The 18,128-nt window shown below is 34.0% G+C and overlaps 2 protein-coding genes across 2 annotated transcripts; both read left to right on the forward strand.

The window, feature by feature from the left end:
* On the forward strand, positions 1 to 909 carry LOC126722313 (uncharacterized). The gene has a single exon (XM_050425467.1). It carries the CDS (start codon positions 1 to 3, stop codon positions 907 to 909), a length of 909 nt encoding a protein of 302 aa, XP_050281424.1.
* Positions 910 to 8,135: 7,226 nt separating this feature from the next.
* Positions 8,136 to 8,591, forward strand: LOC126722315 (uncharacterized). The gene has a single exon (XM_050425469.1). The coding sequence runs from the start codon at positions 8,136 to 8,138 to the stop codon at positions 8,589 to 8,591; it is 456 nt and encodes a 151-aa protein (XP_050281426.1).
* The last annotated feature ends 9,537 nt before the right edge of the window (positions 8,592 to 18,128 follow it).

The following is an 18,128-nucleotide window of genomic DNA, read 5'->3' on the forward strand; positions in this document are numbered from 1 at the left end:
ATGCGGAGGAGGCAGCTATTTCTAGTTGCATTGTCCTCTCTCTTCCTCTTCTTCTTTTTCCTCTACTCCTTCATCTTATTCAATGTCCATGTAAAATCCACCTTGATAGCTAAATCCAAAAATGCCATTACAATTTGTGAAACCCCTTTGCAGCACAAACAATTTAGCCTCTTGATTGGAATCTTAACCCGTCCAGACAACTATAATCGTCGCCATTTCCTTCGCCTTGTCTATGGAATCCAATCATCTCCCCTAGCTCATATAGACGTGAAGTTTGTCTTTTGCAACCTCACAAAGCCTGAGCAAAGAGTATTGATAGCTTTAGAAATCCTACGTTTCAATGACATTATCACCCTCCATTGTACAGAGAACATGAACAGTGGTAAGACCTACACATACTTTTCTTCTCTCCCACGTATCCTTTCAAGGTCTTATGACTATGTCATGAAGGCTGATGATGATGTTTTTATCAGGCTTGCACCATTGGCATTGTCCCTTGAGCCATTGCCTAGGCTAGACTTGTACTATGGATTTGTAATTCCATGCACTAGCATGAACCCCCATGTGGATTATATGTCAGGGATGGGGATTTTGTTGTCTTGGGACACTGTTGAATGGATTGGAAATTCTAATATCCCTGAAAATAACACGAATGGTCCCGAGGATAAACTGGTTGGAAAATGGTTAAAGATGGGAAATAAGGCCAAGAATCGATTTTCTAACAAGCCAGCCATGTATGATTACCCGGGAACAAATGGGAGGTGCTCACATGAGCTTATACCAGAAACTGTGGCTGTTCATCGATTGAAAAGGTGGGATCAATGGTCAAAGGTGCTTGAATATTTCAATGTAACCAAAGAGCTAAAGCACTCCAACCTCTATTCATCTATGATTTACACTCGAAATTAATGTAGAAAAAGGATTCCTTTAGAGTATCTCCAGCAACTTCTCAATATTTTTGTACTGTTTGGACAGTGAACAATGACATTTACCTTTTACCTTTTACCTATTTACTTTTTCAAATACATATTCCAACAGATTCTTTATTTTTTCTCTATTTTATTTAAATATTATTTCTTCATTCATTATTTATTCATTTTTTAACACATGTATCCCCATACCCCCATCCCCACTCCTTTCTTTTCTAATATTTTATTATGTTTTATTCTTTTGCTAATGAACAATAGCACACCAGGTTTGGAGAATGGCTATTCATTAGCAAAAAACTTGTTGAGTTTTAAAGAAGTTGTTGGAGCTCATTTTTCCTCCTTTTTTTTTTTTTGGTTTCATTCTCTATATTTTGGCTTTACTTACTCTATTGGAGATGCTCTTAGATTTAGATAGATTACTAGAAAAAAGTTTTGTTGCCAAACATCGAACTTGAAATATGCTTGTTTGATGATGTGTGTATCTCATGACTATAAGATTTCCAATGCACAATTTCCAACCTCTATATGAACTTGGATTTTGATGCTCTATCAGTCAGGATTTTTTTTTTTTTTTTAATAATTATTTTAATAATTTTTTTGGTAACTAAAAAAATGGTTAGAGGGGGCGACTAGTGTGTCTTCCTTATAATAGCACTCTAACTGCTCTCGGGTTAAGATCCCACCACACAGTCGATGATGAGCTAGGTGAACAACCTGCAAGTGGGGTATAGAGAGTCGCAACACGTTATTAGTGGGGGAACTTGAATCCATGCTCCAAGGCATGTTGGTCCAAGCACTTACCACTTGGCCAACCAATGTATAATCACCTCCCACATAATGCAAAAAGCTATTACATAAAGAGGTCAATATTAGAGCTATGATACATACACACAAAAGAAGTGTGCATCATAAAATTATACTTAAAATTTAGAACATCATACTTACCCCAAACCAAAATCCAAGTGGCAAGAATTTAATTTGTTGTTACAAGTGGTCATGGGCTGGTTAAGTTTGGGTAGGGTCAAATCATCACTCAACCCAGTTGATTTGGGTGGAGAACTCTCTCACCTTTGCTGATTGATGGATTGGACAAAGCCATATGTGTCCTATCTTTAGGGGCCTTATGTAGTCAAGTGGGGACATCATGTATAACCAACCGAAAACATAATATAAATTTATAAGAAGCCACATTTACATAAATTTACATCTCCAACAACTAAAAATCACAAATCTACTACCAAGCCATATGAAAAAAAAAAAAACCCATATGAACTACAAGTTGGTGCATGAAAAATAACCCAAGAGCTCGAATATCGTCTTTGTTGTCTGTAATCGCTCAAAGAGAGCTTGATCTCGTCTTCAATGAGTTGCCATTATCATTGAGGTCCTTGTTCATGAAAATGATGTCCTCTATTGCAAAAAGTGAGAAAGAGATCGAAAAAAATTTTAAAAAAGAAAAAAGAAAAAAAGAGAGAGAATAAGTTGGATATATATGATAAGGTGTATAAATATGTAAAAAAAGCCTATAAATATTATTTATTTGTTGGGTGAGATCTTATCAAACTTGCCATTAGTCTGACCACTTGAAATATTATTTTTTTGAGAGAGTTTCAACCTATGGCGTTCATTCTTGATGATAGCTCTTTATCATCAGACCAAGACGCCAATTAGTTTTTGGTGTTGGTCAGGATTGAATCCTAAATCTCTTATACAATCATCAGAAACTTTATCGATTGAGCTAACTGGAACCCACACCACTTGAAAATTTTTAAACAGCTACACTTGATTATAAATTTATAATCATACCATCTGCCACTATTATGGTTGGATCAAATGGGGCTGATTTGAATTGGTGTAATTTGATCACCCCTAGGTTATCATAATTTACATTGATTACAATTGATCTCGTATTATTTGGTTTTTTGCCATTTTAACATGGTAGTGAATAGTGAGACATTATAATCAAGTTTAGAAGTCAACCTAACCCATACCACTACAAGAAATATGGGTTTAGGCGGCTTTCTTTTAGAGACGTTTTTAAATCCGCCGCTATAAGTAGTATATTGTGACATTTTTAAAAAAAGCTACTAAAGAGTGAGCCTTTCGCGACGTTTTTTGAAAAACGTCATTGTAACCCAAAACAATAGCAGCATTTCTTAAAACGCCACAAAAAGTACAGTTTTAGTTGCGTATGTTTTGTTTATAGCAACACTATATGTTTCCCTGAAATTTTTGTCTTTTTCCCCCACAAAATTTCGTTAAGTTTCAGTTCCCATGATTTTGTCCCTCCTTTTCCCCCTTTTTTTTCCCTACACGTTTTTTCATTTTTTTCTTTCTTGTCATTTTTTTTCAAACAAACAACTTCCCTTCATCCTACTTCTATATTCCCCCCCCCCCCCCCCCCCCCCCAAATCACTTCTTCACACTTAGTCACTGCCAACCATCACCGCCACCCTTGCCGCCACTAACCCACTGATCTACAATCTCTTCCCTCTCTAGCCACCACCCATTGCCACCAACATAGCCACTGCGGCCATCGTCGACCTCCATTACCACCCACTGCCACCACCATACTTTTTCCCCTCTTTTTTGGTGTTCAAGTTTCTTTAAAGTGTAAGTCTTTGTATTTTAGCTTATGGGTTTGCTTTGATTTGGTTTTTCTTTAATGGGTCATGGAGTCTTTGTGTTTTGGCTTATGGGTTTGCTTTGATTTGGTTTTTTCTTTAATGGGTCATGGAACTTTTGTGCTAATTTTTGTTGTTTGCTTGAATTTTGGTACAACAAACTCTAAAAGCATTAACAATGGGCCTGTCAAATGCCAAATGTAAAGTACATTTGGCATACAGGCCCATAATATGCTCAGTGACTGGATGGCTAAAACCATCAGAGGCCAAATTTTTTTGGCATAGCGCTACAGTGCCATCTCATATGTGAGAAGGTACTGTAGCGCTATGCCAAAACAATTTAGTGTATTTTAATCCGTTGCAAGCCCCTCTCTCTCTTGCTATAGTACCAGGTTTTGCTCTCTCATCCCCTCTCTCTCTCTCTCTCTCTCTGTCTCTCTGTCTCTCTCTCTCTCTCGCGTGCGCGCCATTGTCAAGCTTCTCTCTTTCTCTCCGATCATCAAGCCACTATCACCAAGCCTCGCTTTTCTCTCCGAATCACCAAGCCTTTGCCGAATGCCGATTCACCCTCACCCATATCCAAATCCGTTTACCGATTCACTCATCTCATAAATCCAACACTCTAGATGCCCATTTAACTTTTCACTCCATCACCCTCACCCATCACCAAGCCTCGCTTTTCTCTCCGAATCACCAAGCCTCTGTCGAATGCCGATTCACCCTCACTCATCTCCAAATCCATTTTACCGATTCACTCATCTCATAAACCCAACACTATAGATACCCATTTAACTTTTCACTCCATCACTCTCTCTTCAAACCGAGATTCTCAAGGGTTTGTGGGTTTGGATTAAAATTTTGTTTGCAAAATCTCAAACAAAGCTGCGTTGGTCTCTCAAATCAAAATTAAAATCAAAGCAATTTACTAGGTGGGTTTTGATCCATGTTCGAGTTTTTGTGTTTGTGTTTCTTTTCTCTTTTTGCAAGAAAAATGGGGATTCAACTTGTGTTTGTGTTTGGGTTTTGATCTAAGAATTGCTATTGATGTTTGCAAAGGTGGGATTCAGCTTCATCATGAGGGGTTTTCGCTCGCTGTCGGATTAGCATCTTTAGAAAGTTTGCTCAGGTTCAACTTCAATTACCAAAATCCCAATTTTATTAGATAATCAGTGTTCCTGTTTATTGATTTTTTCTTCAACAAATTAATATGTTGTATGCAAAGGTTCTATCAGTGATTTTTGTTGTGTTCAACTCTATGGTTTTATTTGATTTCTATTTGTACATGTTGGCCATGTATGGGCTGTGTTTACAGAAAGTATATTTTGAGTTATATTTGCTGCTGTATTCTATTAATATTTGGCTATGTAAAGGGCTTGTATTTCTGTAACAAAAAATTATTGTTGTATATATAGCCGAAATAGATTGATTAGGAGCTATCAATATATATTGTTTTGACTAGGAGTTGTCAACATACATTGTAGGATGTTGCTATATGTGAGAAGCTGCCACCAATCATAATATGTGAAGGCTTTGAACTCTTGTAGATTTGGTTAAGTTTGTATTTCTAATTGTAGTAATCACTTACCACAAATACTTGAACTCTTGGACTTTGTGAATCTAATTGACTTCATACACTAACTGTTTTAAGTTCCTTATTTAAAAGGGATGGGTACACAAGAAGAGATAACACAATATGCTAATATCTCACAAATGGATGATGATGATTTTCTGGCACCATTTTTAAGTGGGTCTCAAAATGCTTCAATGTCCATCCAAGAGTCTTGTCCGAAAGTTGAAATTGTCACCTCTAATCCAACAAAATGTGGTGGCAACTTCAGTGTAGATGAGGACAACCTCCTCGTCTCTGCATGGCTTAACATTAGCATGGATGTCGTGCAAGGTACTGACCAAAGGGTTGAAAAATTTTAGGAGAAAATTTGGCAATACTTTTGTGAGAACAATACTTACGGAACCACACATTTTGCTTCCTCCTTCTAGAGTTGATGGGGAAATATTAATGGGGAGACAAGTAGGTTTGCTGGGTTCATGGCTAAAATTGAAACCTGAAATAAAAGTGGTGGGACTGACAAGGATAAGGTATAAATTACATTGCAATAGTGTTACAATATTAATTTCTGAATAGTTTCAAGACACTAATTATTTATTTATTTTTTTTTAAAAAATTCTAGTTGAAATATGCAAAGAATCTATATAAAGCTTCACCAGCTCCAACAACCAACAAAAAAACAGCTTTTGTATTTGAACATTGTTAGGTTGTGTTGAAGAACCAACCAAAGTGGAGTATGCCTAAGGAAATATCAAAAGGGCTCCCTCAAACTCCTAGTTCAATTGATCAAGTTGGTAATAATGATGATGACACAATGGAGGTAGAGAGACCAATTGGCAGAAAAGCCGAAAAAGGCTAAGAGAAAGAGAACAGATGGTGATAAGGGTTTTGATGATTATTTGGCGAAAAAATTGCAATATCTTCAGGAATCACATGAACAAGATAGAGAGGCTCTTTGCATCAAAGCGGATAGGGTTCGAGTGGATGCACAAAGAGCTGATATTGAAAAGGAAAGGCTTCGTCTTGAAACTATTAGGGAAGAGGGAAGAATAATGACCATGGATATAAGTGGCATGAATGACAAAGAAAGACTTTATTTTGAAAATCTCAAGGATCAAATCCTTGCAAGGCAACACTTAGAGTAAATAGTTGGGTTTGACCGAAGGAGATGATGTCTTGTCATAACTATATTTTGATAGTAAATTATATATGAGTCGAGGTTTGGCATATGTAGATGATATTTTGTTTCAACATTGTTTTGGTAGTGGCTTATTTTAAGCGTAAGTTTGGAACATGTAGATGATGTATTGTTCCAACTTGATCAATTGACAATAGGTTGTGCCACTTATGTAATCACATCATTTTTGCTTATATGAAAAACTTATGTCCTTTCTATGTTTGATGATGTATTTTTGCTTATAATAAGATTGATTAACTAAATTAGATGGTCACAATTAATGAAAAGTGACAACTTTTTTATGCCATTTCCCTATTTATGTCCCTACCATTAAAATTGAACTTTATGCCCTTTCCCTATTTCTAGCTTATTTAATGGGAAAATTGAATGACAAGATAGTGTTTCAATTTCTTGATTAATACTTTAGTACATGAATGAATATTTAGGCTTTACTATAATGTGAACAAGAGCTTAATACTTGAATTAAATCTAGAGATATTAGCCATTTAATAAATGTTTTTTTAGCCCTTGACCTCTTTCTTAACGAGATGGGAAACAGGGGATCATAGTTTATTGCATACAAATGTTTCATTCTAGTCCATCTTTTTAATGTATCATGTCATAACGAGCAACTTCACTTGCAGTTCAATGGACTTCCCAAGTGAAGTAGGTCAAGAAATGTATAAGAATTCTAATAAAATTTTGAAAATCTTGAGTCTATATTGTATGTTGAAATTATGGTGTTCAAACTTTAAAGTAGCAAAAGATTAAAGAGATCTAGGGCCAGCAATGTTATCCAAGCTGAAGCTATTAAGGTGTTAGTGTGGTGTTAGTGTGCTACATTTCTTTAATAAATGAAGAATGAAACTCAGCCAAATATCATCTTTTCAAACAAATAGATTTTAGCATTGCTAATAGAATCAAAATTTTGGAAACTTTAGACTACAAATATGTTACATTTCAAATCAACAATAAAACTTTGTACATATAGACTCATGAAAATTGAACTTCCAATCCCTAGGGCACTGGCTTGGCAGTTGGCAGTAGGTTGGATGGGTTAGGCAAGGTCTTAGATTCAATCTCACCAAGCAAAAAAAAAAGAGAAGAAGAGTACCAAAAACTTTATACATTATTTGTCAGTATTGGGGTGCTTGAAAGCAGAATATCACCTCTAGACCATCAGACTCTACGCTAAATCTACGCATACATAGCTTCCCTTAGAATCCTAAGATCAATTACTCTCTAAGTTAGAAGAGGCACTAAGCCCACAACACAAACACACGAACAAGCAGAGAGGGAGATATGCATTACAAAGAATAGAGTGGAGAGAATTAAATCATCTGGTTGGGACCATTATTGCTTTTGTAGATATTAACTTAATAATGAGTAATAGTTTAAGGGGTCATTGTCTAGTATGATGTTGAAAGTCCTGGGGTGTAAAGTGCTAGTTCTGGCATCCCCTATATGCTTTATTTCTTATCAATCTTTACTGGGGGACTTTTGCTTTGACAGATTTTAAGCTTTGTTTATCGAATAATATATCTACTTGTTCCCTTTCCATAATGTAATCTCTGCTTGCTTTACAATAATAGTGATAATTTCCTACCACTGTTATCTTCAAGGTTGTCATTATGGGTTGCTCTAGGTTTCGCAAATTGCTTTTTGACGGCTCAGACTAGGATGAGATAATGAGGTGAGTTCTTAAGGGTTCAACATCACAACGTAAACGTCATCAGTATATCGAAAGTGATCGTTTGGCAGGCCATAAAAGACTTTATCTCGACTACTTTGCCAACACACCAGTATATCCTCCTCATTTATTTCAAAGGAGATTTCGGATGAGTCGGTCTCTTTTTCTCCGTATTCAATCCAAGGTAGAAATTTATGAACCTTACTTTATCCATAAAAGAGATAATGCCCAAAGGCTCGGTTTATCTTCTTTTCAAAAGATAACAACTGCACTTAGGATGCTTGCGCATGGAGTGACAACTGATTTTATGGATGAGTATGTGCGGATTGGAGAATTCACTGCAATAGAAAGTCTGAAAAAATTTGTTAAAGCGATGGTTGATATTTTCTCCAAGGAATACTTGAGGTCCCCAAACAACGAAGACATTGCTAAACTTTTAGTCAATGGGGAAAGACGTGGATTTCCAAGGATGCTAGGGAGCATTGATTGCATGCATTGGAAATGGAAAAATTGTCCAACTACATGGAAAGGTCAGTACTCTGGTCACATTTGTGAACCAACCATTGTTTTGGAAGCAGTGGCATCATTTGATCTTTGGATATGACATGCATTTTTTGGGTTACCTGGGTCAAAGAATGACATTAATGTATTAGAATAGTCTCCTATATTTTTTGAGCTCGAATAAGGACGTGCTCCTGTAGTTAATTACTCAATCAATGGCCATGAAAATGCACTGGGATACTACCTTGCTGATGGCATATATCCGAAGTGGTCAACATTTATTAAAACAATTCCATCTCCATGAGGACATAAAAAAAAAATTATTTGCAAAAGCCCAAGAGGCAAATAGAAAAGATGTAGAGTGTGCATTTAGAGTGCTTCAAACAAGATTCACAATTGTGCGTGGACCTGCAAGATTTTTCTATAGTGAAACGCTCCAAGACATCATGAAAGCATACGCAATTTTTCATAACATGATTGTTGAGAATGAGCGAAATGTAAATGAAGCAGAGGAAGTAGATTATGAGCAAATTGATGACAATCCTACTATACAACTGTCTCAGGAGCACACAAATGAATTTACGGATTCATTAAAACCCATCAATGTATTCGAGACCGTGAAATTCATGATCAACTCCAATTAAACCTCATTGAGCATTTATGGCAATTACAAGGGGAGTTGTAAGAACTTAAGTGTGTGAGTTATGCATGTGGGGTTTTATTGTAATTTGATATATGTACGAGTCTTCTAAAGACAACATTGATAGTTATGTATGTGGATTGTATCTATATATATGTATGTGGATTATAAAAGTTGGTAGGTTGAGTATATTGATATTTGACAGGTTGAATACATTGATATTTGACAGGTTGTATGTATATATATGTATGTGGATTTTTTAAGTTGGCAGGTTGAATACATTGATATTTGGCAGGTTGTATATATATGTATGTACGTATGTGGATTTTTAAAGTTAGCAAGTTTGAGTAAATTGATATTTGGCAGGTTCTTTCTCAAAAAAAAAAGAAAAAAAAAAGAAAGAAAAATTGGTAGGTTCTATATATATATATATATATATGTGTGTGTGTGTGTGTGTATGTGGATCATTAAAATTGGCAGGTTGAATACATTAATATTTGACAGGATGCATCTATAAATATGTATGTGGATTTTACATTGATATTTGGCAGGTTCTTTCTAAAAAAAAAAAAATTGGTAGGTTGTTGAAATAGTTGGAAAGAAATTGAAAAAAAAATTGGTAGGTTGTTGAAATAGTTGATAAGAAACTGAAAAAAAAAAAAAAAAATACACCCAGGTTGTTGAAATAGTTGGAAAGAAATTGAAAAAAAAAAAAAAAAAAACTAGCAGGTTGTTGAAAATTGACCGTTGGAATAGTTGAATTTGAAAAAGTTGGAACAGTTGAATTTGAAAAAGAAATGACATTGGAAAGAAATAATAAAGAAATATTAAAAAATAATATTTTAATAAAATGGTAAAATAATAGAGTTTTGGGATGTTGGATGTATTGTAAAATGGTATGGTATAATTGATAAAGTAGCTTTTTGGGATGATAAAATAAGATGAGATATCAAAACTAGATGGAGATGCTCTTATTCAAATTTGGATTTTTGAGCAAAAAGACCTGAGCATTAAAGGCTGAATCATTGTAAGTTTATGTACAAGTTCGTAAATCTTATATTTTTTTTTTCTACTTAATTTTTCTATAGTGTGTAGATTTTGAATTTTTTTGTTATTAGTTTTGCGGTTTAGCTAGCTTGAGATTAATTTTTTTAAAAAGCCCACTGCCCACTAATGTGTACAAGGAGATTTTTCCATTAGATGAGGATTTTTACTTAAAAATTATATCTTCAATGTGTTATCATTAGATTAGGAACCATTGGATTTATACACAATGAGCCGATGGATTCATACACAATGATCCATTGGATTATAATCATTACTACTGTTAATGTTAGATAATATTATTTCACATCATTTCTCTTCAATTTATAAGGACAACAGATAGTAAGAGTTTTTGTCATGTTAGGTAAAAGTTGCTAAAGAAATTTGTCTTTGGGTTTTGACATATATTATTAAAAAAATATATTACTACAAGTTGGTGCATATTTATGGAAAAATAAACAGACATTTACGTTGTTATATTATTTAATTTGTTTGTATAACTATTTTGAAATTCTAATTATATATATATATATATATATGATGCGTAATTCGAAATTGTATCTGCAAATATGAGATATTGATGTTAATGAATGTGAGTTCATATTAAACTTGCCCCAATTAGATTCAAATTTTGGCTCTGTCCTTGTTGGTTGGCCTGCAAAAGCTCTTTGGTAAATAGAAATTGAAACACAAATATGTTAGTTACTATGGATGTATCCCCACATGGTCCACTAATATACCCTTACCAATCACAACTTGTCATGTGACGAGTTGTGGCACAAAGTTGTGTCCCTAGCATAATTCATTGTTGATTAGATTAAAGAATAGTTCAGCCAACAATGTGGTGCCATGTGGTGTTCATGCTTATTTATATATTTTGATAAGATTTTATATTCTATGTATTAAGCAATGTTTGTGTGTGTGTGTGTTATTATATTAGAAATTACAATTATTACTTTATATGAAATTATAGTAATTTCGTTATAATCTTGGAAGATTAAGAAAGTTGTGGCTTTTTTTTTTGCTTTTTTTTTTTTTTTTGCAGGTTTCATTTGGTGTTATTGGCCTAAGTGTTGGGGTATCACTCTTGTCGTGAGTAAATAATCTCAACTAAGTGCTCTTTATATATATATAAATACATATATTTATATTGTTACTAAATTTTCACGCACATGACTCATTAAAATTTTCTATAGTAGCATTCTCATATGCAAAATTTGGATAATTTGGGGCACTTTTTTCAGTTGAGACATTTAGGCAAAATGGATAAGTTTCCTTATGTGTACCAAATGACAAAGTTTGGATACAATTAAACTTCAAATATTTTCTGTAAAGTGGTCCTTAATTTTTTTGCCTAATTGTTCCAAGTCCTAACTCATAAAAATTTTCTACAATTGCACCTTTATTTGCCTTCCACATCATTTAATTGTCCTCTTTTATTTTGCAGGTTAAGTACTCATTTATTGTAATAAGTTTTGACCTCTTTTTAGAAAGGTGTTTGCTTGGCTTTAGTAGAGTAAGTAATTTTTGCTTAAAACTTTGTACTTAAAATGTTAATAATTGTGTTAGGGTGGATTGTTGAGTTGGAGCAAGTGGGTGGCTTGTATGGTGCTATAAAGTAGTTTACATTCATATTGGATGTTGTTGAGTTATATTTGTTAATTACTTTTTGGACTTCAATACTTGTAAGCATTCTATATTATTATATTGATAATTGTATTGGGTGAATTGTTGTGTTGGAGCAAGTGGGTGGCTTGCATGATGTTATAAGGTCATTGCAATTGATGTAGGGAGTGTTTATTACATTTGGATAGATATGGTTGAGTTATATTTGTTGATTATTTTTTGAACTTCAATACTTGTAAGCATTCTATATTTGTGATTATGATAGCGTTGGGGTGGATTGTTGAGTATGAGCAAGCGAGTGGCTTGCATAGTACTATAAGGCGATTTATATTCATATCGGAAGTGTTTATTATTTTTAAAAAATTTGGATGATATTAAGTTATGCTTGTTGATTACTTTTTGGATTTCAATACTTGTAAGCATTTTATATTATTATATTGATAATTGTATTGGGTGGATTGTTATGTTGGAACAAGCAGGTAGCTTGCATGGTGTTATAAGGTTGTTACAATTGATATTGAAAGTGTTTATTAAATTTGGAAATTTGGATGTATATGGTTGGGTTATATTTGTTGATTACTTTTTGAACTTCAATATTTGTAAGCATTCTATATTTGTGATTATGATAATTGCGTGGAGGTGAATTGTTGGGTTGGAGCAAGCAGGTGGTTTGCATGGTGCTATAAAGCGATTTACATTCATATTGGAAGTGTTTACTATTTTTTGAAAATTTGGATGGATATTTTTTGAGTTATATTTGTTGATTAGTTTTTGAACTTTAATACTTGTAAACATTCTATATTGTGATTACAACAATTGTATTGGGAGGATTGTTGTGCTAGAGCAAGCGGGTGACTTGTATGGTGTTATAAGGCGGTTTACATTCATATTGAGAGTGTTTATTATTTTTTGAAATTTTGGATGTTGTTGAGTTATGGTCGTTAATTACGTTTTAGACTTCAATACTTGTAAGTATTCTATATTGTTATATTGATAATTGTTTTGTGGTGGATTGTTTAGTTGTAGCAAGCGAGTGTCTTACATTGATAATTGTTTTGTGATAGATTGTAGTTTGATTATTTCATTTTTTTCACATGTCGAACATGCAAACTAAATGGTAATTATCAAGAGATATTGATTAGTTACCAAATATATTAATAAATTACTTATGAATTTTAATTTCTTATGCCTACATTTAGAACCTTGATGTGACTTATAAGTCATTTTCTCAAATTTTGAAAATTTTGCCTTGTTTTCTTAGAAGCATAAGTTTGTTTTGTTAGAGTAATTGAAATATGGACTAATGGTTGGTTTATGCTATCATGATATCGTGCTAGGTATTTATTGTGTAAATTTGCTCGATAGCTATAGACAAGAGTTGGATGGACATTAGAGATAGGACATCTGTGGAATATAGAAATGGAGTTGCATAATTCTTGAATTTAGGAAGAAAAAAATTAATTTGATGAATAAGAGAAAAAGGGGAAGAAGCCTTGTGTATATAGAAGAAGAGAAGTATATTTTTTAGCTTGCCTTATTGGGAGAACCACATGTTGTATCACAATCTTGACGTGATGCATATAGAAAAAAATGTGGTTAATAATGTAATTGGCACAATGTTGAACACGGATTGAAAGACGAAGGATAACTTAAAGGCATGCATTGACTTAGAAGATATGTGATGTGAACCCCGCCAAGAATAACGAGACCCAACAACGAAAGGGAACCCAAGATCGTTCTATGGACAGATTCAAATGATAGACCTCGACCCGTTGTTTATGACAAACAAGAACCTCGGTATAAGGAAGACGCCACAAACGGTGGTGGAAACTCCGTTTGATAAGTCGAGATGAACGCCACGAGAATTCCCAATAAGTTCGAGTAGTTCTTCAAAGAACCAAAGAGAATAAATCTCACAAGTTTTATCAATAATATCTGAAAAACGTTTACAGACTTAGATGACTATTTAAGGGCTCCTTAAAACTTGACAGACAAGAAAATATATTCTAAAATAACTCCTAATTGATACCTAACCATATTAGGAATAAAGTTTGACCTAAAAAGTATTAAATGCACCTAAAAACAAGGAAATAAATCACCTAAACCTAGAATAACTTTTTTTACATAGATCCAAAATGTTTCATGCCAATTCTTATGAAAACAAGGAAATAAATTACCTAAACCTAGAATAACGTTTTTTACATAGACCCAAAATATTTCATGTCAATTCTTAGCCTTAACCAGATCCTTCTAGAACTTGAATCAAGGTGACGATTTTTTGTTGCTCACGTGGATCATGCTCAATGGGCCTCCATGAGTTTGCTTGAGCCCATAACTCTTGGATGAGTCTGTTGAGTACATCCTTGAACTTCTTTGCTCGTGCTCTTGTAACCGACCCAATTGGTACTTGAACGAGATCTTTCGAAGCGGTGCCTTGATCTCCATCAATATGGATATAAAAAGTGAACTTTATCTTGAGGAGCTTGGTAGTGATAAGACATATAAGCTATCTGCCTGTTTTGAAATGACTATTAGTAAAAAATATAGTTTTTTGCAAGTTTTGAAGGGTGTAAGTGTGCCAGATGGCTATGCTTCAAATGTATCCCGTTGTGCTAAACTTAAAGAATGCAAAACTTCTGGGATGAAGAGCCATGATAGTCATAACTTGATGCAACAACTTTTTCCAATAGCTATACGTGGATCTTTGTCGGATGAAGTGAGCAAGCATTTGATTGAGTTATCTTGTTTCTTTAGGGAAATATGTTCCAAAGTATTTAAGTTTGGAAGATCTTGAAAATTTTCAGAAGAGAATTGCGGTGACGTTGTGCAGATTGGAAAGGGTATTATCTCCCTCTTTCTTTACAGTTAAGGTACATCTACTCATTCATTTGACTAACGAAGCCAAGATTGTTGGCCTAGTTCATTATCGTTGGATGTATCCCATAGAGTGGTCAGACATATATAGTAAGTCTATCCATTTGTTTTCATTCAAATTCAATGTTCCATTGTTGATCTTCTTTATTCACATAGGTACTCATCATGATTGAAGTTCTATGTTTGAAAAAAGGCTTGTCTAGAAGGTTGTATTACAGAAGGGTACTTGGCAGAAGAGTGCTTACCATTCTGTTCACGATATTTCAAAAATGTCGAAATTGTCTTCACTCGGCCCATAAGGAATGTTGAAGAATATACAAGTGCGGTGTTGAGTATCACCCTAGATTCAAAATCATGGACCCAAGCACATCGTTATGTGCTATTTAGTTGTGATGAAATTACCCCATTTCGCACGTAAGTAATTAAGACATCATTCGGTATCGCTTAATGTCATAACATAACTCAAGTTTATGATACTAACACACATTTTCCTACACAGTGTGCTCAGAGATTATTTAAAGGAACTTCACCCAAATGTAGCTAATGATGTTATTGAAAAGCAACACATGGAGAGATTTTGTCATTGGTTTAAGTACCATGTAAGTATATGACATATAAAAGTATTTTTTGTTGTAACTTTCTTGAGATTATACTTTTAATAGAACATATCGTTTATATTAGGTGTTGTCAATGGATGTTGATGAGAGGGAGAAATTTCCTGAAAAAGTTATATGGTTTGTTCGATATCCAGATAATGAAGTTAAACGGTTCAAGTGTTATATTCTAAATAGATTGAAGTTTCACACCGAAGATTCAGAGGCAAATAGGAAAACTCAGAACAGTAGAGTTAGTGTCGCCACTGAAGGTGGTGTTACTTACTATGGTGTTTTAATTGACATTATTGAGTTGAACTATTCTGCGAAGTTACGATATGTATTATTCAAATGTGAATGGGTTGATATGGAGAGTGGAAGGGGATATAAGACAGACAAGTTTGGTTTTCCTCTTGTCAATTTTACAAGATTGATACATAAGGGCGATCGATTGATTGATGAGCCGTGTGTCTTAACTTTTCAAGCTTCAGAAGTCTTTTATGTGGAAGATCCAAGACATAAAGATTGGATAGTTGTTGTTAAAACAAAAGAGAAGGATGTTTTTGATGTTGGAACTGGTGCTTCATTTGATGATGATATAAATAACTTTTGTGAGAATGTTCCTTATAATATAACTATTGATAATGTAGATGTTGTAAATGATAACCTTGCATGGACTCGTAGAGATGTAGAAGGGATCATTTATGAAACACTGTTTATTTATTGAGCGTGAATTGGTTGAAGATGATAACATAGATGAAGAAGAGTTCATTGATGACGTGTATGAGTCCAATGATGAGTCTACTGATGATAAGAATGAAGATGGTGAAGAGCTCAATGATGGGTCAAATGATTAGTCGATTGATGGTGAGAGTTAATATGTCATTCATCTTTCATGTGTATTTCTATTTGCTTTGCTTGTGAAGAGTTTTAAAGTTATCTTGTGTAATCTTATTTGCATGTTTATGAAACCAAGTGGTTATGAAGTTGTTGTGTACTATACGACAAGTTTATTTGTAATCCTCTTTAGATGGTGGTTGTTTATTTGTAATCCTCAAGTTGATTGGTTCATTGCTACAATCATTAGTAATATTTTGGAATTTAGTAGTTGGAATTTTATAGGTTTACGTTATACTAGCAATGTAAACTTACATTGTAGACACACAAAATGTGTATGATGTTGGACACATTTGCAGCAGTATGAGTTGTTGAGTTTAACAGTCTCTTAACCTGGTAGAACTCACACTTAACGAAATAAATACTACTATTGAAAATTCTTAGTTTACATTGTACTAGCTAGGGGTGTCCATGGGTCGGGTTTGTGCCCAACTCAGACTCGACCCGATAGACTTGGGTGGGAGAAATCATACCCGCAATCGACCCGTATGGAGCTTCGAATCGGCTTGATCAGGTCTTGTTGGTTTCGGGTGCATCTCGGTCGGTTTTAGGTTTGCTATAGGGGTCGAAATCTGGTCAGATTTTGGACAAAATCTTGCCAGATCTCGACAGATCTGGCCGAATTTTAGCCGAAATCTTGTTGGATTTTGACAGATCTGGCCAATATTCCTCCATATCCTTCAAGATCTGGCCGAGATGTTGCAATATTTGTCGAGATCCATCCAAGATCTCTTTATATTGACGGAGTTTTGAGTTTAGGCTTACCAGTTTTCCCCCGAAACACAAGATTTGCGATTGGAAGAGAGAAAGGCATTGGGCGGGTCGGGTGCTTTGGTTTCTCAGACAGGCAAACCGAGACTCAAACCAATGGCATCGGGTCTTTGCGTCGGCGACCCGCAGCCGACCGAACCACTACTCAGGTCAGGTGGTTATCGGGTTGGAAAGTGTTGGGCCAGTTGGATTCTTTGGGTCCGGGTGAGTGTTGGACAGCCCTAGTACTAGCAATGCAAATTTACATTATAGACATAAAAAAGGTGTACAATGTACAATACATTGACATTGCTAGTGTGTACAATATTGTACGCATTTTGTATGTCTACAATGTAAATTTACATTACTAATACGATGTAAACTAAGAATTTTCATTAATACTAGTATTTATTTTTTGTTAAGTGTGAGTTCTATTGGGTTAGGAGATTATTTGTTAAACTCAATAGCTCATGCCACTTCCAGAAATGCTGTTCCAATTAAAGATAGTTTATGTTATTATAACTCTTATCTTGGAGGCTTGCAAGTTAGATTATTGTTCGGCCTTTTGTTTCTTATCTATTTATTTCAAAATAAATGAATAAAATTTTGTAATATCATCAATCACTCAAACAAAAACAAAATTAGTAATAATCAACATTGCTTTCATCGTATGTTGAAGAATTGTAGAAAGTCTAATCTTGCTTAACAACAATAATCTAATCTCTAAGTTTGGAAACATAGTCTTAATAAAATATTATCCACTTGAATTCATTTATTTTGAAATAAGTGGATATGTTTATCCATTCTCTTTATATTAAGAGGATTTAAAAAGTTAGTTATGGTTTAAAAAAATATCAAAAATACTCCTAATCTAATTAGATAATCCAAATTTTTTTCCTAAATATTAGCACACTTTATTTTTTTTTATAAAAGCACACTCTCTATTTAAATCTATCTCATGCTCGTTTAATAGATTTTTTTTCCTAAAATCTAGTGCATACTAAACTCAGATGTTTACTCTATTTCAAATTTTAAAGTTTAATTTCTTAAAAATCCCTTCATATGTAACCTATTTAAGGATAAATAAATTCAAATTGAAAAATTATATTAAACTAAAAAAAAAAAAAAAAAGAGCCTTATCAGACTGCGTAGTGCATGTGACGAAACCAGTTATTATTATTATCTTAAAAATAAATTTAGAAAAGGAAATGTTTTT

Source organism: Quercus robur, chromosome 4 (genome assembly GCF_932294415.1).
Source record: "Quercus robur chromosome 4, dhQueRobu3.1, whole genome shotgun sequence".
Classification (NCBI taxonomy): Eukaryota; Viridiplantae; Streptophyta; class Magnoliopsida; order Fagales; family Fagaceae; genus Quercus; species Quercus robur.

Bases quoted from the DNA above. Each gene is read 5' to 3' on its own strand.
- LOC126722315 (XM_050425469.1), top strand. From the start codon at position 8,136: ATGAGTCGGTCTCTTTTTCTCCGTATTCAATCCAAGGTAGAAATTTAT.
- LOC126722313 (XM_050425467.1), top strand. From the start codon at position 1: ATGCGGAGGAGGCAGCTATTTCTAGTTGCATTGTCCTCTCTCTTCCTC.